Source organism: Taudactylus pleione, unplaced genomic scaffold (assembly GCF_031769625.1).
Source record: "Taudactylus pleione unplaced genomic scaffold, aTauple2 ptg000114l, whole genome shotgun sequence".
Classification (NCBI taxonomy): Eukaryota; Metazoa; Chordata; class Amphibia; order Anura; family Myobatrachidae; genus Taudactylus; species Taudactylus pleione.
The window spans coordinates 5,985,929-6,012,662 of record NW_028284516.1 but is presented as its reverse complement, the minus strand read 5'-3'; the positions used below and the strand labels follow the sequence as shown (position 1 = coordinate 6,012,662).

At 44.4% G+C, this 26,734-nt stretch overlaps 1 protein-coding gene across 1 annotated transcript in view; it reads right to left on the bottom strand.

Moving 5' to 3' along the window:
- CALB1 (calbindin 1) overlaps positions 1 to 26,734 on the bottom strand; it is a 96,836-nt gene that overhangs the window by 21,775 nt on the left and 48,327 nt on the right. The window contains exons 4-6 of the mRNA XM_088471515.1: positions 21,919 to 21,999; positions 18,458 to 18,514; positions 17,865 to 17,942 (exon numbers count right to left, since the gene is read on the bottom strand). Coding sequence (XP_088327641.1) covers positions 17,865 to 17,942; positions 18,458 to 18,514; positions 21,919 to 21,999 — 216 coding nt within the window. The remainder of the gene's footprint in view (positions 1 to 17,864; positions 17,943 to 18,457; positions 18,515 to 21,918; positions 22,000 to 26,734) is intronic.

The window sequence follows — 26,734 nt, the reverse complement described above, 5'->3', positions numbered from 1 at the left end:
GATGTCTAATACCCCATAGTTTGTAGCAAAGTAATTTCCTTCTCTAGTTTATAGCAACCATAATATATAACCATTATTTTCATATTAATATGCACCATACAATATACCAATGTACCACACACAATGAAGAAAGGCATTTAGTTAGCTGAAGCTACAGTACATGAGAATGCCCAGAAACTAGGATAATAACTCAGTAAACCACTCCAGCACACTGCAACAATATCAGCAAAAAATACTTGAACCCTACATGATAATACAAATTCAGAGGTATTGGTTACATACATTTGCAAATATATGATTAAGCGCCGGGCCAGCGTCAAGGCTCCTCTATACCGGCATCCCTAACATTCAGGGGTTCATGTCTGAGGCACAGGGCACCCCCAAAGAATCCAGCCAAGGACCATCCCCAGGGCATCACACGAAAAGGGGAAAGAAAGTGATAGTGAAGTGTAAAGTATAGATGTGTAAAGATAATCAATAAGCAGGGTGAGGGTGGGAGAGAGGGGAAAAGTGGGAGAGCAGGGGGAGAGGGGGAGGGTGGGAGAGAGGGTAAAAGTGGTAGAGATGGGTAAAAGTGGGAGAGCAGAAGGAGGGTGGGAGAGAGGGTAAAAGTGGGAGAGAGGGTAAAAGTGGGAGAGCAGGGGAAGGGTGGGAAAGCAGGAGTCTCTGTACCTGGATGGTAAGTGGGATCCCCTGCAGCCTCCCTGCCCGTCTGAGCACTTCCTCTTTACAGCGGCTGTAGCAAGTAGGTTCTCCCCTTGCCGCTGCTGCTCCCTCCCCCGCTGCTGCTCCTCTGGTTGCTTTCCTCTTGGCCCAGCCTCTCCCCGCTGGCTGGCTGTTGCTGGACTTGCTGTCACTCACGGTCTCACCCCCACAGAGACAGGGCCCAGGGACTGAGAGGCACCGGCATTTTGAATTTGGTGCTACCCGCGAGTTAGTTGGAGCTCGCGGACTGGCAGCCAATCAGGAGCCGCCGTTGTGGCTGCTCCTAATTGGCTGCCGGTCCGTGAGTTATGATTTGCTCGTGGCCCCCGGAATTTATCAACTCCGCTGCCGGCCGGGCCACTTTTTTGTCCGGGACTCTAGTCCCGGCAGTCCCCCCCTGATGGCGGCCCTGCTCCCTAGTGAATGGATAGGCTGCATTCCCATGTATATCATTTAAGCCTACAAAATGGCTGCTTGCAGTATTTGGAAGCGATGAGCACAGTTTCCATCAACATCCTAGAATACCTGGTGAATATTTTTATAGTCATATATTTTTTTTTTTAACTGTTAGTTCTTAATATTAGCTAGTTGCCTGGTGTGGTTGCATCAGATGGGCTTTCCCTGACATGGTCGCGACTATCAGAGACGCCTGCGGTACCTGCTGGAAGGTGCAAGCGGAAATCCTCTAGCTTGAAGTTTACAGCCCGGTCAATTGAATAGCTCCGGGAATTCCTTTCCAGGCAGGGGTGGGCAGGGAGGCGTCTGCCCCCTGGTCCAGCACAATTTTAGTGATTCAGGGCCACTCTGTGCTATAATTTGTGTAAAGTAAACCAGCAGGGTAGAGCTTATTTCCCCTTCATGCTAGGTACCTGGAAGTGACGTGAGTGAGGGCGGAAGTACAGTTCACGCCCAGTAAGGCCAGCTAAAGAAGTTGTCTCCATTTAAAGAAGTAAGTTATCCCCTCGCGGGCTCGCTGCGCTTGCCACGCTTCGGGCTCGGTGGCTCGCTACGCACGTCACATAGTTATATTAACTTTCTGTGCCCACTTGGATGGTAGGGAATGATGCTGGAAACTGGCTATTGATGTTAGGGTCCTCTAAGTGAAAGGGATTTAGACACTACCAAACCAGCAGGATGTAGTCTGGAAGCCGTTCGTCTAAATGCCGACCGCCAGCTTCCAGACTTTCTAATCCCGGCGTGGTACTAATGACATTAACCATACGCCGGAAGACCGACACCCGGCATACCGAACGAAGGTAAGCCGGGCGCGGACAGCCGTGGGGGGGAGGGTTAGGTTTAGGGCTCCCGGGGGGACTTATGGTTAGACACCACCCCGGGAGGGTTAGGTTTAGGCTAGGGGAAGGAGTGGGTTAGGGTTAGGCACTTAGAGAGGGGTTAGGGTTAGGCACTTGGGGGGGAGGTTAGGGGTAGGCACCCCTAAGGGTGAGGAATTAGGTTAGCGATACTTACCTTAGGGATGATCGGGATCTTCACCCTTGTCGAGCTGTCGCTGTCGGGATTTGAACCGCTGGCCATGAGGCCGGCGGTAATACCTACTACACCCCAAACCAACAGTAGCTAACAGGAAATGGCTGCCCCTACAGCAGGCTTCAAAAACATGGCTGCCACCGACCAATAGAGAGCCAGGTTTCCTTTCCCAGGAACCCAAGGGGCTGGAGAGTGGAAAAAGGGACGGGGCTTGTGGATGGAGTTTGTCAGGACTCCTGCGGGCCCATGCCTTCCCCAGATTAACTTCTGCTGCCTGTAAAGGGAGAGGGAAGTTTCATCCTGCTGGGTCCACACACTGATAACAGGTAAGATTCTTCACTGGGTCCACTATAGCACTGGGCACACCATATCACTGGGCACACCATAGCATTGTGCAGCACTGGGTACACCATAGTAATGTGCAGCAATGGGCACACCATAGTAATGATAGTAATGTGCAGTACTGGGCACACCATAGTAATGTATAGTACTAGGCACACCATAGTTCAGGCACACCATAGCACTATGCAGCACTGGGCACACCAAAGTATTTAGCAGGGTGCCGCCAAAAAGAGCAGGGTGCATTCTGCCCTTGTGAAATCGTGCAGGGAGCAACGCCCCATTAAAACAGCCTAGTGGGAATGCTAGTACTTTGCAGCCCTGGGAACAACCATAGTACTGTGCAGCCTTGGGCACACCATAGTACTGTGCAGCTCTGGGCACACAATAGTACTGTGCTGGATTGGGCACACCACCATACCTTGTTTTTGGTGACCAGTGACTGGTGGGCTGTGACTCCTAGCAACAGTGTACTAAGGGCCTGATTCAGAGCTGAACGCTCTGAGCAGAACGCTTGCTCTGAATCAGGGCCCTCCTCCATGAAAATGGAGCGGCCTCCTGGCCGCTCGTATAGCTGTGGGTGACCACCCACAGCATATACGAGCGGCCAAAAAGATGGTCGCGATGGTCTTGACCATCGCGACAATCGGACTTGCGACGGAGACCCTGCGGTAGGGTCTCCCTGCCGCAAGCCCTGGAGTGATTTTAGCTCTATCAGAGCCAAAATCACTCCCACTGACATCACTAGTGATGTCAGTGGGGCCGGCTTCAGATGGTAGGCGTTCCCATGGGAACGCCTCCGTCTGGCAGGCACGCCCCCGGCACGCCCACCAAAGGGGGCGTGCTGTCAATCAACATCGGCAGCACGCCCCCTTTGGTGCGAGACCCGGAGCGATGGAAAGCCCGTCGCTCCCCGGGTCTCGCGCATGCGCACGAGGGAGCTCCCTCCGTCGTGCGCATGCGCAGTGGGGAACATCGACCCGCTTGCGAGCGTACTGACGCTCACGAGCGGGTCTGAATGACCCCCTAAGTTACAGAGATATCTGCCTCTGAGGCATGGCCTATGGAAAATTATCTAGGCTACTTTCCCAAATACCACAATCCCAGTAACTTATGCTGGGTACACACTACGCTGACGGCCCAATCAAGCAACAGACCCACAGACCGAGCGTCCAATTTTGGTAAGCAATTTTGATGCTCAATATGTCTGGCCAGAAATCCCTACTGGGTGGGTCTTTAAATTTGCCCCCCTAGTTGTGATGTCAGTGTCGGCGTTTCCTGCCGGCCAGTGTATGGGTGGGTCGTCCGTACATACCGGCAGATGTGCACAATATATCTGCAAGATATATTGCATCTGTCATCTTCATAGCAGATACGATATATCTTGTGTATACACTCGAGCAAACACACTTAACAATATATTATGTAGTTTGTCGTCTGTGCTATCAATAGGTTGCATACCCAGCATTACTGTATAAGGTGGGTGTGGGAAGCCGGGCTCTGTGAGACCATGGATAATATGTGACGGGGTAGAATTTGGTGCTGTGAGGCTGACATTGGAGGGGCTGTCAGGTGGTTATTGTAAGTATGTTGCTTCCTATATTTTATATCAGTCACTAGAATGGTCTCGGTCGTGGAATCCGGAGCAATTAATCATTGCTCCGGCACGGTGACAGCTGAATCCTTTCACAGCTCCTTTCAGAGCAGTGACGCTAGTGCACATGTATGACCTACAGGTCACGCAAGCGTACAAGAGCCCCAACGTCGGGTGAAAGGAGCCTGCTTTACCTTCTTGATGAATGGCCCGAATACTTAATTTTTACAATTGCAGGTAAAAATTTTTAATTTTCACCTGCTTTGTATAAATTAAGTGATGATGAATAGGCCCCTATAGCTCTTAGACATAATGATTTTTCATATATTTCATTACAGATTTAAATCGCTTCCCCATTAGATAAACCACGACTATCTTGAGCTTGTAGAAAAGCCAGGGCCACTTGCTTGCGTTTGCCTCCCAGGCTAAAAGTTGCCAGCCAGCCAGTCCCTGTTCCCAGGGCTATGCAACATCGCACTGAATTGAATGACCCCCCTAAAGTCTATACACCATAGGGCACGGGACACCCAGCGTGACTGAGACATTCCAAGAGGCTGAGAATTTAACTGCAGAGGAATTAGTTTTAAACACATACAAAGTCACAGATGAAGCTCAACAGAACTTATGAAGAGAAAAAGCTGCGACTGCTGCATGGAACCACTTTGTATACAGATTCAGACTCATTTGCACAGAGGTGTACAAATGTCACACACCAAAGTAATCAGTGTGATCAGCTCCCAACTGTCATGTTACAGGCTGTGTTTGAAAAATGACAGTTGGGAGCTGATTGGTTGGTCGTTTATCACTCTTCACTTTATCACTTCCCAGAGCTTCATACATGTTTCTAAATGGCCCATCCGGTGGGGAATTGTACTTTGGCTCCTAGTGTTATTAGTAGAAATGAGCGGTTCGGATTCTGTGGAATCCAAACCGCTCCGAACATAGGGGATCCGAGTCCACCCGAACCCTGTTCGGGAGTTCCCCGCCTGACTGGGATCCCCGTTCGGGGCCGAACGACGGCCTCCTGATGTCGGATTCTTGCGAATCCTCTAGTTTAGGGCAGACCACTGTGATAGGAGCAGACGGCTGCGGTCACAAGCAGGAGCGGGGATTCAGGTACGTTTTTTTTTTTTCTGTGTAAGGCGGCGCTACTGGGGGCACAACTACTGGGGGCATAATCCAAGGGGCATACCTACTGGGGGCATAATACAAGGGGCACAACTACTGGGGGCATACCTCAAGGGGCACAACTACTGGGGGCATAATACAAGGGGCACAACTACTGGGGGCATAGTCCAAGGGGCACAACTACTGGGGGCATAGTCCAAGGGGCACAACTACTGGGGGCATAATACAAGGGGCACAACTACTGGGGGCATAATACAAGGGGCACAACTACTGGGGGCATAATCCAAGGGGCACAACTACTGGGGGCATAATACAAGGGCACAACTACTGGGGGCATAATACAAGGGGCACAACTACTGGGGGCATACCTCAAGGGGCACAACTACTGGGGGCATAATTCAAGGGGCACAACTACTGGGGGCATAGTCCAAGGGGCACAACTACTGAGGGCATAATCCAAGGGGCACAATTACTGGGGGCATAATCCAAGGGGCACAACTACTGGGGGCATAATACAAGGGGTACAACTACTGGGGGCATAATACAAGGGGCACAACTACTGGGGGCATAATACAAGGAGCACAACTACTGGGGGCATTCCTCAAGGGGCACAACTACTGGGGGCACTTCTAATGGCATACTACAAGGGGCACAACTATTGGGGGCACTACTACTGGGTGCATTCTACTAGGGGCACTTGTAATGGGGGCATACTAATGGGGCACTACTACTAGGGGCCTACTACTAGGGGCACTACTAATGGGAGCATACTACTGAGGGCACTGCAAAGGGGGCACTACTACTGAGGGCATTGTGTAAGGGACACCACTGCTGGGGGCATTGTGTAAGGGACACTACTACTGTGAGCATTGTATAAGGGGCACTACTACTATGAGCATTGTATAAGGGGCACTACTACTGTGAGCATTGTATAAATGGGCATTACTACTGTGGGCTTTGTGTATAAGGGTCACTAATGTGGGCATTGTGTAAAAGTGGCACTGCTGTGTGTCGTAAGATAAATAAGAGACACTACTTTATGGTGTAATGTGAATCGGGCACTATGTGCGGTGTAATGTGAATAAGATTGTGCACTGTGACTCCTTGGGCCGTAGCCCACTTTGTATACAAGTACTGTGACTCTGCTGGTCGTACCCCACTGGGTGGCTGAGAGGGCCCAAGGACAATTCCATCTTGCACTACCTCTCATTTCTGCCACTGCTGTGTGGCAATGTGTCATAGATGTGCTTTATACTGTGGTGTCTGTGCCGCTGCTCTGTCGCTTAGTAACCAGCTCACTGCAACCTTTGGCCAATAATGGTGAAAACAATATTATAAGCTGTGAGGTGGTCTAAATTGACTGTAAATGACTGGAAATTAATGTTATTGAGGTTAATAATACTCTAGGAAGAAAAAAACAACCAATTTATGTGATTTTAGCTTTTTTTGTACATTTTTGTAAAAAAATCCAAATCCAAATCCAAAGTCAGTCACCGCAGTTTGTCAAATACAAATCCAAAGCCGGACGATGAATTAGAACCAAATCCAAAGCCGGCAAAAATGGTCCGGCGCACATCCCTAATTATTAGATTGATCCGAGCACCCACTTTTATACAGGGCGTTTCACTCACTATTGGCCTCAAAGTTTTTCTTATAACTTTTAAAGTAATTTACATAATTTAGTGAAATGTGACAAAGACATACCCTGGTCTATGAGAACCATGAAGAAGTCATAGCAAGTGTTGAAAGTGCTCCCCATTAGCATCCAGACCAGCCGCCATGTTCTGAAAAGTGTTAACCAAGATATTGGGAGTCACAGGGGTATATTTACTAAGTGCAGGGTTTTAGAAGTGGAGATGCTGCCCATAGCAACCAATCAGATTCTACTTAAAATGTATTTAACACCTTCTAGAAGCTAGTAGCTAGAACCTGATTGGTTGCTATGGGCAACATCTCCACTTCTAAAAACCTGCACTTTAGTAAATATACCCCTCAGTCTCAATTTCCCGCTGAATGTTTTCTCTCAACACACACAGACACGAAGAACACAACACCACTGTCAGAAGCAGGAATATCTACTAACTAGCAGTGGCGGCTGCAGAGGTGGGGTCGCAGCGCAGTCCAAAATTCAAATAGGGGAAGCACACCAACTGCCACCCTCGCTGGTTATATCCACACTGGCAGGTGGTGTGGCTCCACTATTGGAATTGGACTGCACTGCTGGCTAGGGTGGTGAACAGCTGGCCTTCACATCGCACATGCATGACAGCTGGCCTGGATGCTAATGGCGAACATGTTCAACACTTGCTATGACTTCCTCATGGTTCTCATAGACCAAGGTGTGTCTGTCTCACATTTCACTAAATTACATCAATTACATTAAAAGTTAAAAGAAAAACTTTGGGGCCAATAGCGAGTGAAGCATCCTGTATATTACTGTTCTGAGAGGCATGGATGGGATCAGCATTTGGAGGGTGTGCTGGTTCCTGTAGTGCCATTTGGAGAATCTTGGGGTACTTCCAGGTGAGTTGCTTCTCAGCTTAGATATGTATTAATGTATGTGCTATTATCATGTGGCACAACAGTAGGCAATTACTGTATATCATCCAAAGTAAGTGCTATTATTAGAAATGAGCGGGTTGAGATCTCAGAGATCCAAACCCATCCGAATTTCTCCCTGCCTGCCCCGTATCCCTTACCTGAGGCAAAACCTCGCAACCCCTCTGTCGGGTTGCCAGGTTTTGTTTTGAGCGGGCTTAATGCAGATTGGTTGAGAGAGCCGTCTATCACGGCTCTCAGCAAATCAACGTTAAGCCCATTGAAAATGCACAGAGAGAGAGAAAAAGAAGATGGCATCCGCCATCCCCCGCCGCCTGACACCGCTGGCACCCCCCACTGCCGACACCGCTGGCACCCCCACAGGCAGCATCCCCCGTGCCGACACCACCGCTGCTGACACTCCTGCACCGCTGCCCCACGTACTGAGGACACTGTCAGCGACCCCCACACTGCTGACACTCCCACACTGAGGACACCACCAGCACCCCTGCACTGCCGACACTGTCAGCACACATGCACTGAGGACACCGCTGCCGACACAGTCAGCAAACCTGCACTGAAGACACTGCTGGCACCCCCGTTCTGTCGACACCGCCGGCACCCTGAATTGAGAGCACCCCTACACCACCGGCACCCTGCATTGAGAACACCCCTACACTGCCGACACAGTCAACCTGCACTGAGGACACTGCTGGCACCCTCGCTCTGCTAACACCACCGGTGCCCTTCACTGAGAACACTGCCAGCACCACAGCACTGCCATTCTATGTACTGAGGACAGTGCCAGCAACCCCCGCACTGCCCACACAGCCAGCAAACATGCACTAAAGACACCGCTGGCACCCCCACATTGCCGAACAGCCAGCAAACCTGCACTAAAGACACCGCTGGCACCCCCGCACTGCCGACATCACCGGTACCCTTCACTGGGGACACTGCCAGCACCGCAGCACTGCCATTCCATGTACTGAGGATACTGTCAGCAACCCCGCTCTGCCGACACTGCTGTCACAGTTATACAGTTTGGGGTGTATCCAACCCACACTGTATAACACACTGTATCCGTGTTGGTAATTAGAAGCATGTTAGTGCCGCCCACTGTGTCACTTAGCTTAGTCAACAAGCTAGCTGGATGCAACCTTTTGGCCTTAACTAGATGAAGCAAATAATATTGTGAGGTGGTCAAAATTGATTGGAAATTACTGGAAATAAATGTTATTGAGGTTAATTATACTGTAGAAACAAAAACAGGCCCATTTTATGTGATTTTAGCTGTTTTTATGATTTTTTAAGAAAAAATCCAGATCCAAAACCAAAATACGAAAACAAAATACGGAGGTGAGGTTTTGCCAAAACCAATCCAGATCCAAAACCAGGGGGGATCCAGATCCATAACCAAAACACGAGGGTCGCCGGACATCTCTAGCTATTATTATGTAACATTAGGGACCATACAGAAGTGTATTTATGCGGCCAGATGCTTAAACATATCTTTGCAAATATATGCAACAAAGATCTCTGGATTTCTATTATAACATAGTATTCAAATCTTATTTCTGGACTTTTGCTACTTTAATCTGCTACTTAATACACATATGTTTGCAGTAAAAAAAAAAAAAGGATCTAATTGCTACTCGTCGTGGAGCGTCTTAGCCGTGCTGGCATATCGTGCCAAATTAAGCCAAAAAGGAGAGGTGTATGAGAACACATTTGTACCTCCTACAGACACACTCACAAGCCTGCATGCTTCTAGGTAACAAGCCTGGCACAACCCTGCACGCTGGTGCAATGCTGAAGTACTGGGTAGCAAGCCTGGCACGAGACAACCACAAGGTTGATAACCAAGGATGGGGCTCTCTTCCCTACAGCCCCAGTGCGCACCACCTGGTTGGTGCAAGACATAACAAAGTGATCCATAAGTTTCAGCGGACTGATCTGACTGGCGCAGTACAGAAGCGGGATTACACCTCGCCAAAATTTTGCAGAGACATTGGTGAGTATATGTGCGGGATCCCGCTTTGATCCACTTATCACACCCCCACGTATACATTCCTCATTGATGGTTTCATAACATACCACACTAGGGGAATGTATGGATATTGATGAGATCACACACCTTACGGAAAGACGATCCCTAGAAGAGCATCTTACCCCCCACAGTGAGAAGGTGATTGGGGAACCCACCTGCAATACCACCCCCAAGATATGCTATTTGGGACAGGACATACTTATGAGTATCCATAGTCAATTTAACATTTTTTATTAATAAACAATTATTTTCACCATCCCATACAGTACACTTGTGAGCATTTCCCACAATTCTTTATAATATTTATTTTAGAGATAGGACCTCTCTTTAGGTCATGTAGCCACTAATTTGATCCATCACTATATTTAGAGTGTAGTCCTTCCATCTGTCTACATCAATCTATTGCAGGAGAGCATCTTTGCATTCTCATAGATGAACGTCACTAAGAAGTTTCAGTTATTTACATTTTATTTCTGGTTCTGACTTTTTCGGGCATTTTCTGGACACTGGGGTGTAAATTTTTTTTTTTTTTTTTTTTTCTGTCTCAGTATGTGTATTTAATGCTATAGGGTTACCCTTATCTATAGGACTGTTTTGTTCCTGAAATATTTATATTGTACTGAGAATTGGTTGAATTGTTAACTTTATGCAAATATTTCTGTAATATTATTTCTCGGTTTATATTTTACACTTTTCATCTATGTGTTATATTTAATTTGATAATATTTTTGTTACATGTTGCTATGTCATTCATTGCTTCACTATAAATAAAGATGTTAAAAAAAAAGTGGTTTACAAAAGTGGAGATGTTGCCCATAGCAACCAATCAGGTTCTAGCTATTATTTTCTAGCAGGTACTAGATAAATGATAAGTAGAATCTGATTGGTTACTATGGGCAAAATCTCCACTTTTGTAAACCTGCACTTTAGTAAATATACCCCTGGGTCTCTGGGTAAAATATATCATACCTGGATATTTTAAATGTACATCCTTATGTATGACAGCTCATACATTCCTTTTTTCTAGAAAACTTTTTGAAGTTATTAATCCCTTTTCTACCAGTGTAAAAATAACAAGAACAAGTGATTCCGCTAAACTTGTTCCCTTTGTGTCAGGACTGTTGGAGTTCGCCGACACCTTATCAGTAAGCCCATCATCAGTGTATGACTTCGACGTGAATAGGCGCATTGTCGAGAAACCAACGCCACACTTGGCTAGATTCCGGCACGCGGTGTCTTTGAACAACAGTTGCTTTTGAAGACACATCACTGCCACAGGAGAGGGCGATATACGTCTGAATAGTACTCAGAATAAAAACTTCAGACTATCAATAAATGAAAGAGAGGAGGGCCGCCTAGGAGTGTAGCCCCATTGTACTAAGCAGCCACAGGCTGCTCATGTTTATGCAAAGAAGTATGTCTGGCTGCTGATAAACCACTTCATTATAGCAACAGCTGGAATGAGTCTGATTTCAAACTCTATACCTTTATACTGGAATAATATTTCCACATCTTGAGTGAATCAGCCAGCACATTCCTAATTAAATTTATTGGATTGAAAAAGTATTAGGTGTTAGGTAAGAAGGTCTTTGACATACCCAAAAAGTGAATGGGTATTATGTTTTATATGGCACTGCTGTACCGAGAGGACATGGCACATTCTCAAATGAACCTTTCTATTTAAATTACATGCAATTTTGATCATTAAGAATTAGGACACTTAATAATAGCATAGCGTACCTTTACGAGCAGAATATCAGAGAAGATAATGACTTTGCCTTTGCAGCATAAAGCTTCAGTAAAGGAGAGGGGGGGGAATGTCTCTCTCACCACCTATTAACCACTAGTAGTTGGCATCTCGGCTCACTTCTAAAGCTATACGTGTGATACTATTATTAAGCCTGGTTAAACTTAATATTTCATATTAGCAGTATGATGAGGTCGATTTAATGAACAGATTAAATGGATGTGTCAGCTTGAATTTTTAATATTTTATCCCCGCACCACATATTCAGTCACTCAGCAGTTGCTCAAATATACTTAGACACATGGCCTCGCCGGAGGTCATTTATGAAGCCCAAAAGTGCCGGAGTGCAACGGCTCGCTGTGCTCAGGTTTGTGGCACAAGAGGATGGTATTTTGTGGGTGAGCATACATTTGCATCACCCGGCTGAAGGAAATGGCACGGTCGTACAGCAGGGCACAATGGTGCGCCTAGTTTTGCGGAGCAGTGCGAAAGTGGGCAGAACATGCAAATACTAGATATTTTACACTTGAAATGTATAAGCAGCAAAATATTTTGCATATAAATGATTTAGCTGCTAAACTTTATGCTTGGAAAAGCAGTAATGTACTATATATCTGCTTAGTTAACATTAAAGGATTAAGGGATCTATCTTGGAAAGAGAGAGAGATAGATAAAGTGGACAGAGATAAAGTACCAACCAATCACCTCCTTACTTTCATTTTTCAATCACAGCAAAAAAATGTCTCCCTAATTGTAATGGTACATTATTTATACTACCCCTAATGTTTATTTGCATTTCCTGCTATCTGTTGGTGCATATTGGATAGCTACTTGTGTTTGCTATTTAACACAATGGGAGCTTAAGTCTGAGCCTTGTGGCAAAGGGAAGCTTGAAGACCCTTGCCCCCTAAGGGGCCTTTTGACTCTGGCAGTCTGGGATTTAAAGGGGATCCTCCTAGTTTTGGTGAAGGGGGACCTGAGGATTCCATTTTCTCCTCCATGGGGAATTCTGGCTCAGTGGGGATGGGGAGAAACTAGGCCCTTCTCCTTTTGGTGTGTCCAAATTCCTATGAAACCAGCACAGTTTTGCACTGCACTTGGTGATTGGGGCATGCACCCTGGGCTTCAATGGAAAAAAAAAAATTGGGAGCTTTGATATTTTGGAGCTGAGGTTTCTGTGTTGCGTGAAGGGAGATTTTTCTACAGTACCAAGCAAAACCTATTAGGTACAGCAGTGCAACTACATACCTTCAGGCCTGGAGTGACAAAGTGTAGTCCAGGAGTGACACGGAGGGGAGCCTGAAGAGACACAGATGATGCCTGGGAGCCTGGAGTGACCTGGGTGGGGGGGAGGGGGTAGAAGTCCCTTATTGCACCATCATATTTCATTACTCAGCATCTGCACTGCCATATTTACTTGGCACAGTCTGTACATGACAAAACATCAATTACTACACTGTACTTCAGCAACTCCACTACCATGTGACTCACATGCATCACCATACTCAGCTGCTCATTATCATTTTCTGGGAGAGAGACGAGGCAGGGTCAAGGATGGGGACATGGCCATGTCTGCTCAGGAAATCATTCAGGGAGAGATATAGCAAACTGTCCAGAGAAGTATAGTGGAGAACTTGCCCAAAGCAACCAATCAGCTTCTGTCATTTTATAGACTGTGCTAGATAAATGACAATTCTGAGCTGATTGGTTCACTTTAGCTCTCTCCAAGGCTCGACAGATCTTCCCTCTGGTTTGTTATAAAGCCTGGCAACCTCAAACTGCACTTCCAAATATTTAATACAATCCCCAAGACCTGATTCTCACCACCTCACAACTATATAGAGTATCAGCTTCTAGCTATCATGTATCAAGTGCAGTCTATATAATTATAGCTAGGAGCTGACTGGTTGCTGTAGGAAACTTCTACACTTGTCCTTTTTAGAAGGTTTGATATATCTCTAAGGGAAATGTTCTACAAGTTCTTTAATTGCTATCTAAAAGAGTGCAGCTTTCATAAGAGCGGAATTGCTCCTCTGCAAGGTATTGCCACCTAAGAGCAATTAAGCGCAGACAACATTGCTGTAGTGTCTTCAGGGTTCCATCTCTCACCTCGTGTGAAGAGTAGAGAGCTTCTGAACCCTGACCTTTTCTAGATGAAAATGCCCAAGTGACACCACTGTTTAGAGTGTTTATTATACACAGGCTTTTCCATTTGTCCAGGACTCTTTTAGAACCGCTGAATCTACAGCAGTCAGGTGACAACAGTCAATCAGACACATTTTTAATGTCTTACTTATAAGGTATATCTATACAGATAAAATGGAATTACAGATTGGTCGTTATTGTTATTTACTAGCTTTTGAGCATAGCATTGCCTTTGGTGTGTTTGTGTTTTTTTTTTTCTTCTCTCATGCTTGCAGTGCCTCTGTTTGTCCCTCTTCGGCTCTGCTCTTCCTAAGCCATGTACCCCTGGCAGCACCTTCTTGTGGTTTTGAACACATCAGGGGATATTCACCATCTGCTCCATTCTTTACAGCTTTCTGCCTCGACCACTGAGACTTTTTCTTGTACTGGTCATTGAGTGACAGCTAGTCATCGGTGACGGCGCCCCAATGAACTTTGGGGCACGTGTCATCATCGTTACATCATTTTTTTGATAGACTAGTAGTTTTGAACCCATTATATGCCCAACTGTTTGATAACCGATTCTCAAATTGATAACCGATGGATCACAATCAGATGTTCATTAGAATCAGTGTTTGTATGGAATCATGGACGCTATGCATTGCGGTCATTTAACTCTAAAATAGCGTAATTGGCTATTGATATTGCGGCATGTTCCGTCATCTCTACTCAAACTTTGGATTTCACTCACAGCCTTGTTTTCTCTATAGTAGCATCCAAGATGGCAAATGTATATAAGATACACCGATCAGCCAAAACATTTAAACCACTGACAGGTGAAGTGAATAATATTGATTTTTTTTCGTTACAATGTCATTTGTCAAAGAACAGAATAGTGCTCAGAATAAAAACTTCACAAAAGTAGCACAAAATTCTGAAACAGTTACTGCTGGCTATGATAGAAAGGTGTCAGGACACACAGTGCATAGCAGCTTGCCGTATATGGGGCTGTGAAGCCGCAGATTGGTCAGAGTGCCCATGCTGACTCCTGTCCACTGCTGAAAACACCTAGAATGGGCACATAGCATCAGAACTGAACCATGAAGCCATGGAGGAAGGTGGCCTGGTCACCTTTTCTTTTACATCATGTGGACGGCAGGGTACGTGTGCGTCACTTGCACAGTGAAGAGACTGCACCAGGACGCACTATGGGAAGAAGGTGAGTCGGTGGAGGCAGTGTGATGCTTTGGGCAATGTTCTGCTGGGAAACACTGGATCCCGGCAAGCATGTGGATGTCACTTTGACACGTACCACCTACCTAAATATTGTTACAGACCAATAACACCCCTTCATGGCAACTGTATTCCCTTAACATAGACCTAGAGATACAAAATATACTTTAAAAGAACACAATCTACAACAATAATTTCATATGTGAAACTATAATCGTAAACTCTACTTTGCAATATTTACTCCACAACCAACACATCAACCATCCACAAACAGCTCAGGTTCCAGTACGCATCCATACAGATTACATAAAGTTAGAAACAAAAGCAGAGACACTTGATGAAGGATTTAAGGAATAGGAATTATTTAAAATATTTAAAAACATTTAAAAATATTCATCATTTGAAAATAGTAGTTTCATAACCACATGCATTAATTCAGATAGTACAATATGTAAGGGTATTAAATCAATGAGGCAATTATGTTAAGATGGAGGATATGCAGATTGCATTGTACATTTTATCATCAATACTGCACACAGGCCAAGACAGAATACAGTTAAATGTTTATTAATAATATCCCACAAGATATCCCCTTAGTGATTAAATATCAATTTGTGAAAAAAGAGAATTATCAGTCTGTGAATATATCTAAAATATCTATAAAATTCTAAATCATACAATAAAAGGTTTAACCTTAAGGTTTCATTAATTTGATTCAATTGACTTGAATTAAGTCAATTGAATTAATAATGAATGTATTATTGGATTCATAATATCAGCACCACTAATATATTTCAGATACAATTCACCATTCTGTCAAACAATACCTATTGTGTTACCCCCACGACTCAATCACGTTTACCACACCCCCCGGAGAAGTACAACCAATTACATGGAAGGAACAATTAAACATTTAAGGATTTATAGGAGTCCAAAAGAGAACAGGATGATACACCTTGACAAAGGCTAGACAGAGCCGAAACGCGTTGGTGTACTGACACCACCACTAGCAGCAGAAGAGACCCAGCATTGCCTTATAGGATTAAAGCATTTAACCCCGGACAGATGATCGGGACAGCGCGCTGACACGCCAACACTTACACCACGGCCCGACCAAGCCGCAGGTGCATTACTAGTACACTGACAGCCAGGCATTCCAGCGGGATCCCGGCCCATCCGGAGGAACACGCCGCATAGAGAGAGACCAGCGTCTCAGCAAGCCGATAAGGGAAGCTTTACCCACGGGACTTCAGTGGCTGAACTCCAGCGGTGACCATCTCGCTCCGCCACGCACAGAGAGAGACCGGAGTCTCTGCAGCCCAGGAAGGGTAAGTCACCCATGGGACTTTTAGCAGCCGGACCCCAGCGGCCAAAACATTATTCTATCAAGCAGCATACCACTACTCCAGCAGCAAGCATCCCGGGTTCCCTGTGCAGGACATATCTTGGACTAAGCATATTGGACACCATCGGGACACAAAATATATCCCTCCCCCCTCTCCCACTACCCCCAGTACCTACACATTGCACAATTGTATTTGTCTAAATCACACATTCCCACACAACCACCCATCTTCATGTCACTTTGTGATCTATTTGTACTGTGATGTTATATGTGGACGTCCTATATCAGTTTAGAGCCAGCTGGCGTTTTCACAGCACTTAAGCATCAATTTATACATGTTTCTTAATTAATTAGTTACCTTGATCCATTTTCTAAATACAAATCTATTAATTACTTGTTAATAATTGGCTCATTCACCCGTATCTCATATACTTGTGATTTTTTACCAAATTGTATCTAATCTGCTAATAGCAATTTAGTTAACACTGTAGGTTACCTGTTATCAGCATATATCAACATTTGACGGTGTTAACATTAATTGACAATTAAACAATTTTAAAGAAACACACAGACCTTTATCAATTTATTCCTATTACTATATCACATACAGGTTGAGCGCTGAGGTATTATTATCAAAATTAAAGATCCAACTGTATTCCCTGATGGCTGTGTTCTCTTTCAGCAGGATAATGAACTCTGCCATATGTTCAGGAATGGTTTGAGGAACATGACAAAGATTTCAAGGTATTGACTTGGCCTCCAAATTCCTTAGATCTCAATCCGATCAAGCATCTAGGAGATGTGCTGGAAAAACAAGTCCAAACCCTGGAGGCGCCACCTCACAACTTATATGACTTAAAGGATCTGCTGCTGTCTTGCCAGATACCACAGGACGCCTTCAAAGGTCTTGTGGAACCCATGCTTCCACGGATCAGAGCTATTTTGGCAGTGCAATAGGCAGGTGGCAAAGTGGCTGTGTTTGCCTGAAGCCTGATTTGCTACCTTATGTACAGACTCAGAATCAGCTGCATAATAGGCTGAATATTGCTCTACACTCTATATAGGTGATCACATTTGACAGATTACCGATTTTCAATTGTCAGAGATACTGTACAGGTTGAGTCTCCCATATCCAAAATGCTTGGGACCAGGGGTATTTTGGATATTGGAATATTCCGTATTTTGGAATATTTGCATACCATAATGAAATATCTTGGGAATGGGACCCAAATATACACACAGAATGCATTTATGTGTTATATACACCTTATACACACAGCCTGCAGGTCATTTTATACAATATTTTCAATAATTTTGTGGTTCAAGCAAAGTTTGTGTACATACATAAAATTCAGTTATGTTTCATATACACCTTATACACACAGCCTGAAAGTAATTTTATACAATATTTTTAATAATTTGTGCTTTAGACAAAGTTTGTGTACATTGAACCATCAAAATTCAAAGGTTTCATTATCTCAGTCATGCCAAAATAATGCCGTATTTCGGAATATTCCATATTTTTCTGAATATTTGGATAGGGGAGACTGAATAACTCAGAGATCATCCTTACCATTGTTTGTGTGTATTCGTCTAGCTTTGATTCTTCGTATGGTTTGTTCGCCTTTTTTAACAAGTCTTTAAGAAAATTCTGTGAGGATAGCAAACAAGAAGCAATTTAGAGAGGTAAGCACTTTCCAGTGCAAGAGCGGAACTGACACGGCTGATCTATTCCCCACAGGTGATTGAGGTCACATCTAGCACTGGAAAACATCCAGAGAACAGAAGACATATTACAAGATTCAGTACAGTATGTGCCAAGACTCGGCTGGTCAAGCGGCTTCGGGACATACGCAATAAGTTGGACAATTTATATTAAACATGATGAACCAGCCCCACAAATTCAGCACAATGCAAATGGGAGTAGCTAAGAAAGGAAACACGTATCTCAAACAGAATGAATACTATTAATGCCACAAATCTACATGTCTCTTTATTTTATCTGCTATTGTTAAGGATTTTTCAGTTACTGCATAAAGCTCTCTTTGAGAAAAAGTCATCTTGGAAACTTGGTTAAACGGCAGAATGTAGGATTGGGTGCGTCAATCTCAAAATGGGCTGTAAGTATGGTTAGAAGCTGATATAGTATCTACATATTTACTTTACCTTAAGCTCTTCATTTTCTATATAGCCGCTGTGATCGGTATCATACCTCCGCCATGCCTGTAAGAGTTAATAACAGGTCATGTGAAAACGATCCTGTATGTATGACTCGAGGGGGTAAATTTACTAAGGAGAGAGTTTTTAGAAGTGAGTTTTAGAAGAGATGTTGCCCATAGCAACCAATCAGATTCTAGCAATTATCTTCTAGAAGGTGCTAGTTAAATGTTAAGTAGAATCTGATTGGTTGCTAAGGGCAACAGCACTTTTAAAACTCACTTCTAAAAACTCCCCTAGTGCTGTAAAAATAATAAGCACCACAGGGGCAGAGACTATTGTGGATGTTGTATGAAGAATAGTAGCTTAAACTTGAAATATCAATGTATATTTTATTTGGCCGCTTGAATAGATGGTAAACAAGTGTATACCTGCAGCAATCACCAAAGCAGGAACTAGTGGTTCCTGTGTTGGTCACATGGGGCACATCCAATTAGGTACAAGGTTTTTAGTGTTCAATTAGTGGTGAGAAATTAAGCCGTGATAATTTTCAATAGGAATTTGCACAGCTTTATTGTTCACAGCTTCAGAGCAGGTACAAAGTTAAGAGAAATCGTCAATTAAAAGTAAAAAATGTCAATCAGAACTCCTGCCCCCCATGATTAAATTAGCATAATTGTACCAATAATTACATGTCACTATTGAGGTATTATTCAGCAAAGTGCAGAACAATGGGTTAAAAGATGTGGGGCAGGCATATAGGGGTGCCGTGTGGATGGGGCAGGTGTTTTTAAGATTGCAGGTAGAAGTTACAGGTGTTTTTTTTTTTTCAATTTAAAGTGGCTTCAAATGACTCAAAAATCAACCAACAGGCATTTTTATGCACCCACATTTAATTACAGCATTTATTTTAACGAAAAACAAAAGATTGCTTACTATCATTGTTCTGCTGCTATAAAAAAAATGCACCAATCAGCCATTTGAACAATTTTATAAGCCAGGCCAGTAATAGACATCTATACTGTTATCCAATACTTTTTTTTTTTTTTTAAGTTTTTTAGGGTACAGTCTGTTCTGCCCATTTTTAAAAAAAAAATATATACAGCAGGTTTATAAAAAAAGAAAATATTGCGCCCAATGTTTTTTCAATTGAATAGCGCGATGATCAGGAGCCTACATAGCAGCAGTATTCAACAAATGGTCACGATAGCCATTTTAAGTTTTGTGGCCAAATTGAATATGCCCCACAGAGAGTGGCAGTTTTAGGGAAAGCTCGGATGGCTTCTCATGTACGGTGGCCAATAACCCTGCTGGACAGCTGACAAAGTGACAGTGAGTTGGATGAAGGGGTAGTAGATTTACAACATTTAAATATACAGTACAAACATTTCAGACAAATAATTAGGGACCTGCTACAAGGAGGCACCTTAATGTGGCAAATGGTTTTGATCCTGTATAGCCAAACATTTATAACATTCAAAAATCTTACATAGAGATACAGTAAAAAAAAAAAAAAAAAACAACATTTGTCAGTAATACAAAAAAAACTATTTGACACAATATACAATGTTTGAAGCTAATGCAATTAGGAACACACTTCATAGTTTGGTAAAGCTGCAAAACACTCTTATTAAAAAAATATATACCGTATATAACCAAAGATACAGTATGATATAATTGTGTTAAGTTGAGCTGAGCTAAATTTGTGTTGGTTTTGTTATCCTACACTGTCCCAAATTCCTGCTACTTCCAATAACATGGCCTTTGTTTGTATAGGACAAAAACATGTTTGCGGGCCTGATTCGGAGGTGGACAGAGCCGTGGCTGCCCACCTGTGACTTTATGCAAGTTCCACTACAAAGCTCTTCACTTATGTACATCCATGATATGATTGTGCAAGGATTGAGACGCCAACTTTGAGTGTCTGTAGACACTGTGATGCCGTCTGATGGGAGGGGGCAGGCAGGTCAGCACTGCAGGGGGCAAGGTGGGCAGTTGTGGGGGTGTGGGAACGCGATTACAGTCATTGTGAAGTAAGGGGCGGAGCCACAATTGCGTAATTCAATACAAATTGCATCAATGGCCACCTGTACCTCCCACTTCACTCAGGAAGTAGGCGGCCGGTGGTTCCAGCGTCCACGAGACTAGCCCACTTTTCCAGGCAGCACCACAGGATTTTTCAGGAGCCTTCAGGCCATTACAGGAGGGTAGTCAAGTATGATTACAGCTTGTATGCACCAATCAGTCAAAACAAATCATAAATAGGAAATACAGAAAATGAACATAAAGCACTTTCATTCCTTCCTGCTTCATATCGCTACTATTTCCAAGTGTCAACAAAACAACAACTTCCCATTTAAAACCTTGTGATACCTCTAGCCTACAATGTCTGAATCTGTCAATTGCACTTAGGTCCCCAACATTGTAAATGGACAAAAAGCCTTATTCAGACCCGCAAGCGAGCGCATAGCGCTCGCAAGCGGGTCGATGGCCGGGCAGTGCGTACGCGAACCTCGTAGCGAGTGAATTTTCACTCGCTGCGGGACTCACTACAAGACGGGGCGGCTGACGGTCGTGATTGACAGCTCGCCCCGTTTTGTAGGCGTGCAGGGGGGTGGCTGGACAAACGGAGGCATTCCTGAAGGAACGCCTGCCGTTTGTGGGCAGCCCTACTAACATCACCAGTGATTTCAGTAGTGAACTTCCTGCTCTATTAAAGCAGGAAGTTCACTGGGGCTTGCGGTGGACGAGACCCTACCACAAGGGTCTCGTCGCAAGCCCGATGGTCGCGATAATCACGACCATCGCCAGGCCGCCCACTAAAGCTGTGGGTGGTCACCCACAGCTTAGCGTGCGGCCTGGAGGCCAGTGAAAAATGGCCCGCCATGATGCAGAGCGAGCGCTCGCAAATAGCGAGCGCCTCTGAATCAGGGCCAAAGTTTGATAGAATTGACAAAAAAAACAACATTTACAAATTCCAATATCACAACATAAGCACTTGGGAAACAACTGAAGAAATTCTTATGCACTGTCTCTAAAAAAGTGACATAGGGGTGTATTTTTATCAAATTATAAATCATATTGTTTCTCATGTTTTTTTTTTGTACAATAAAAAAAAACAATTTGACTATTTTTTCCTATTTATAAAACTATATAATATACTTCTACAAACTTAATGACCTTGTTTTACTAATTTCTTCATATTCACTGGGAAAGCAAATCAAAATGAAACAAAATATAACTTGTAATTTTATAAAACGACTATTTTTCCAATAACATACACCTCATCAGACCAGTTTGATAAATAGTCCCATATCTGTCTGGTATGGCTAACTCTATGACAACATTTCCAAGAGACAGAATAAAGTGACTTTAATGTACACAGAATTTGTTTTTGTTTTGTTTCTGATTTCCATGATACATACGCTACATTCGTTTTGCAAATCTGTATGTTCCTTCCAAAGAAATACCTGCATAAACTCCTCGCTTGACTTCAACTGCTGTCTAAAGAATAACAGGAAGTTCTCTTCGGTCGGTAAGATCTGGGCGAGCTGGAAGAGAGAACAGATAATGGAGATGAGGCGCCAACATTAGAGATACTTCAATCTGCAGTCACACGTTGTAGTAAACATTTTCAGCATTTAGAGAGCTGTTTAGTGAAGAACGAATCTTATTTGCAGTTAATAATGTTTCTGTATTTACTGCCCTTAGCATTCGCTCTAGAAGCTCTAGGAATGAAATCACCGATATTGCTCAGTATCTGAGACATCTATCCATGATACATGTGAAATTGGATATTAAAGTGACTCGCGCTAATTTATTTTATTTCCTATAATTCTATAGGCATGATGTCTTATAATCTATAGGACAGGCCTGGCCAACCTGTGGCTGTGCTCTGTCACAGTTTTTGGCATTCCCTAATAGCAAGACTGTGGCAGGTCATGCTGGGACTTGTAGTTTCACTACAGCTGGAGATCGCCAGGTTGGCCAGGCCTGCAGTACAAAGATAAGAAAAATTAATGTTTTTATAGAATACATTGCTGATCCTGTTAAAAATAGGGTCATTTTTGTGGAAATCGCAGCCTTTCAGAACACACCCATAAAATCAATTGGAACTTAAATTTGTGGGTTGATGATAAAACTAAAAAATTGTATGGTCAGATTACTCCCCCATTGGGACCACTATGTTCATTCAATTCAACTTTTACAATTTTTTTTACCTCATTCAGAGGCGGTCGTTAGATGTAAGCGGTCGCTCTGAATCAGGGCGGCCGCTTGCATCCTGAACGACCGCCTCCTTGTCGATCGCTGTGGGTTACCACCCACAGCTTAACGACCGACCAGGTTGATGGTCGTGATGGTGAACATGGCGTGCGCAGGGCTAACTATCGACCCGGTTGCGAGCACATCGGTGCTTGCGACCGGGCCTGAATGAGACCCTTATTCTCTCAAAATACTTCTCAGTCTGTTAATCATGACAATGAGGAGACGTTATGTTGTTTTACTACATATGTCATATTAGGTGTGTCTGCTTTTTATTATATTGTCAAATTAATTTAGAAAATTGTTTTCAACTGCAACTGGAAGGTGCAAATATGTTTCACTATAGGTATACGGACCTGACGATAATAACAGTGGCCCAGCACAAAATAAAAGAATCTAACAACGTTTGCAGTGGCGTTTTGTACTTCTATGGTTTGGGAACGGCCCTCAGTGGCTTAGAATATTAGATGGACTTTCACAGAAATACAGTATTGTGCAGTGAGCAATTTCTGAACAGAGCTGTTTAAAGAGTCAAGGACAGGCAAAAACTATTCATTTATTTTAGTTATTTTTTTTAAAATACATTCAATTTTATTTTTATTTTTCAAAATAATTAAATTTTAATACTGTAAAAGAAAATGGGTCATGAACGTCTGGAGAAAAACATTGTAGATACATCTGTAACTATTTTGAACAAGTTAAGAATAAGGTACAGTATTTGCAATTTATTCCATGCATTCTATTTAGTGTTGCCTTAGGAATGTATCAGGTATGAAGTCGGTAATTCCGAATATGTAGACAGGCAACACACACAATTTCACCAACTGTACTTTTCCTCCTAGTATACAAATGTGTCCTCATTCATCTAGCCTCAGTACAACACGTGCGACTTGCCTGCTGTGAGTGAGCTGCCAAGTCCTGTGTTACTCTGCTAGCATCGGGCATCTTAGCTGAAAATGCATCTTAGTCTAAATAGCTAGTAATTGATACGTAACAGTTGTATATCTGTGTGCACCTGAGTCTGTATATGCACCACAACAGTACTTGGAATGAGAAAAAACTGTGGCCCCCTGGTGTGACAAGAGGTCCGACCTGGCTGCCCCGAAACTGGAAGCTTTGGTATATTTACTGAAGTGCGTGTTTTTATAAGTGGAGTCATTGCCCATAGCAACCAGTTTGGGCAGCCAGGTCGGGCCTCTTGTCACAGCAGGGGGGCGTGATGGCTCAATCGTGTCATTGTGGCCCCGCCCCCCACTGTACAGAGCTGATAATACAGGCACTTTAAACCGGGGGGCGGGTCTCCGATTACGCGATTCAGCGCGAATCGCGTCATTGGCCCCCCCGGGCTGTCCACTTTTGCACAGTAAGTGGGCAGTCACGGGGGGAGTGCGGGCGGCAACGAGGGGGGGGTGCAGGCCTGTCCCGGGAGACTTGCCTGGTCGGGAGCGCCACCCGATTTTCGGGAGGCTCCCGGTCACTTTCGGGAGAGTAGGTAAGTATGATATACCCCAGAGACTCACACAGATATCAGATTAATCAGCACACTCTGCTGGTACGTTCTACTCGCATCACATTGCGACTTTTGCACATTTTCAGCAAAAAAGACGCATAAAAAAACGCCCGGCGCTTGCAGAGTATCACGGAGCCTGGCACGCTGAGAGGAGCTTTTTAACGCGACTGCAGCAAAGATGTGTAAGGACAACGCATCTGTATAAGAACAGAAAATGACATACAACTGCCAGCTTTGTAAAGTACATATGTATCTCTGGCCACAGGGTCCGGCTTCTTTCATACTATTTATCTCCACACAGTACCTGGCACTGGACGTTAATACACTCTATTACTGCTTGTGGCAGCTGTCATTGAATGTATCCATGCCATTGTGCAAGGGCATTGTGCTTTCACTGCAATGTGCCAGCAGATACATAACGCAAGTACCAGGATCCCATAGGAGGACGTGTGGGTGCTCAAAGCATGTTACTGCCCTTAAGGAGGTAAAAAAGTCATTCAGAATGGATTACTACTTACATACAATATGGTCCCTAATAATTACTTTCTGAAATTGCATAAGATCAAATAAGTAATGCACTAAAGTAAGTGAATAGCATAGAGATTGTTGGTGTAACAGAATATCTACACACTCTGATCACATGTTAAATAGTTTCTCTTACTGTAAGTGTTCCCACGTTCTGTCAGCTTCTTTCTGTCTTATGAGTGTAAATTGTATTGTATGTAATTGTATTTGTATGGTCTACAATTGACAATCATAGACAAATACATGGGTTGGGGGTCTGCTGGTTCCAGTTGCCGACCCCCCTCCCCAGCCCACACCATGACCACAGGAATTGGTAACATAATAGAATTTTACTAGTGCTGCATGGGAATCCATATGTATTGCTGGCGGCTGTTTTGAGGTCGGATCAAATAGCGACAGTTAAGGCGCTCCAGCGGGTCAGAATCCCGACTGCATCAGGTAAGTACCCTAACCCTCCCCTCTCCCCCCATAACCCTCCTTTAGGGGTGCTTAACCCTAACATCCCCCCTTAGTGCCTAGCAATAACCTGCCCCCGTTAGTGCCTAAACCTAACCCCCCCTCCCCGCACCCTAAACCTAACACTCCCGGGGTGTGCCTAACCCCCCCTAGTGGTGCCAAACTCCCCCTTTCCCTACCCTAACCCTCCCAGGGGGATGCCTAGCCCTGTACCCCTGGGGGCCCCTAACGCTGACCCTCCCCCCCTGCGGCTACACGCTAAGACACCCGGCTTACCTTCGTTTAATAGTGGGGCTAATGATAGGCATCAGGATTTTGACACCTATCTTTAGTCCCATGTTGGGATGTGGCTGTCGGGAAATCGGCAGGCGGGATAGCGCCTGCCGGTATCCTAACTACATCTCGCTGCATATTCTTCTCAGTATCATACATGTAAAAATTAGCACCACCTGAGAATCTTTTAACATGTGTCAGCCAGTAATAAATGTACCAGTGCACCAGCTAGAAGATCTGGAAAACATGCACTGTTGGGGTGCACTGCAGTAGACCATCAATGGGGTTAATTATTAATATTGTATAATAATACTCTACAGAGTGTATACAGTGTACAGTATAAGGAGACCAATATAACATATATGCCCAGGGCAGTGCTAGGAGTCCCCCAGACTCCCGGACTTGCTCCCATGCTCTGGAATGGAGCCCACATCTGAAATAAAAACATTCAGCTCAGGCAGGATGGCCCTACTGCCGCATCTAATGGCTTACTGTGATCACTGGTCCTGTATATGCTGGAATTATGACACACGATACACTTTGTATGACATACAGTGGTGTATCTATAATGGGTGCAGTGTGTGTGGGGCACACGGGCCCCCGGGTCATGGGGGGCTCCGCACCGCACACCCTGCACCCATATTATTTTAAACTTACCTGTCCGTGGTCCCATGCCGGGTGCCAGCACTGCTCAGAACACCGGAAAATGGCCGCCACGGCCATTTTTCCGGTGTTCTGCGCATGCACAGTAGACTCTGGGCACACTCTAGTGCCCGGAGTCTACTAAGGCTCCGGTGGCTGGCCAGCTGCGTCAGTCGGCTGCTGGCCACCGGGGAGAGAGGAGGGGGCCCCGCACGGGGAGTGCACATGGGCCCCCTCCTCTCTTAAGACGCCCCTGGTGACATATATTAAAACTGGTTAAGTGCTAATTATGTCCTCTTCATGGACTGGCCACACTCGCTCTAAATCAAGCATTTGGAAACCCCCCTCTAGAAATCCTGTGTTTGACAATGACATTAGTAGCAATAATAGTAGTTGCAAGCCAATCGATCATACTACACAGAACAGGGACACCCTGCAGTCATTGCATAGCTCAGGTAAGGTCACTGTTGTGTCACAGGATTGTTTGTATCAAATTTGGAAGCAGATTAAGTGGCCATGAGCCCAAAACAATAATCCCTGACCTCAGCTCTGGCCACTATAATGGGTGAAGTAAGGACACTATCAAGTCATTTCCCTGCAGATTAGCCCATTCCTTG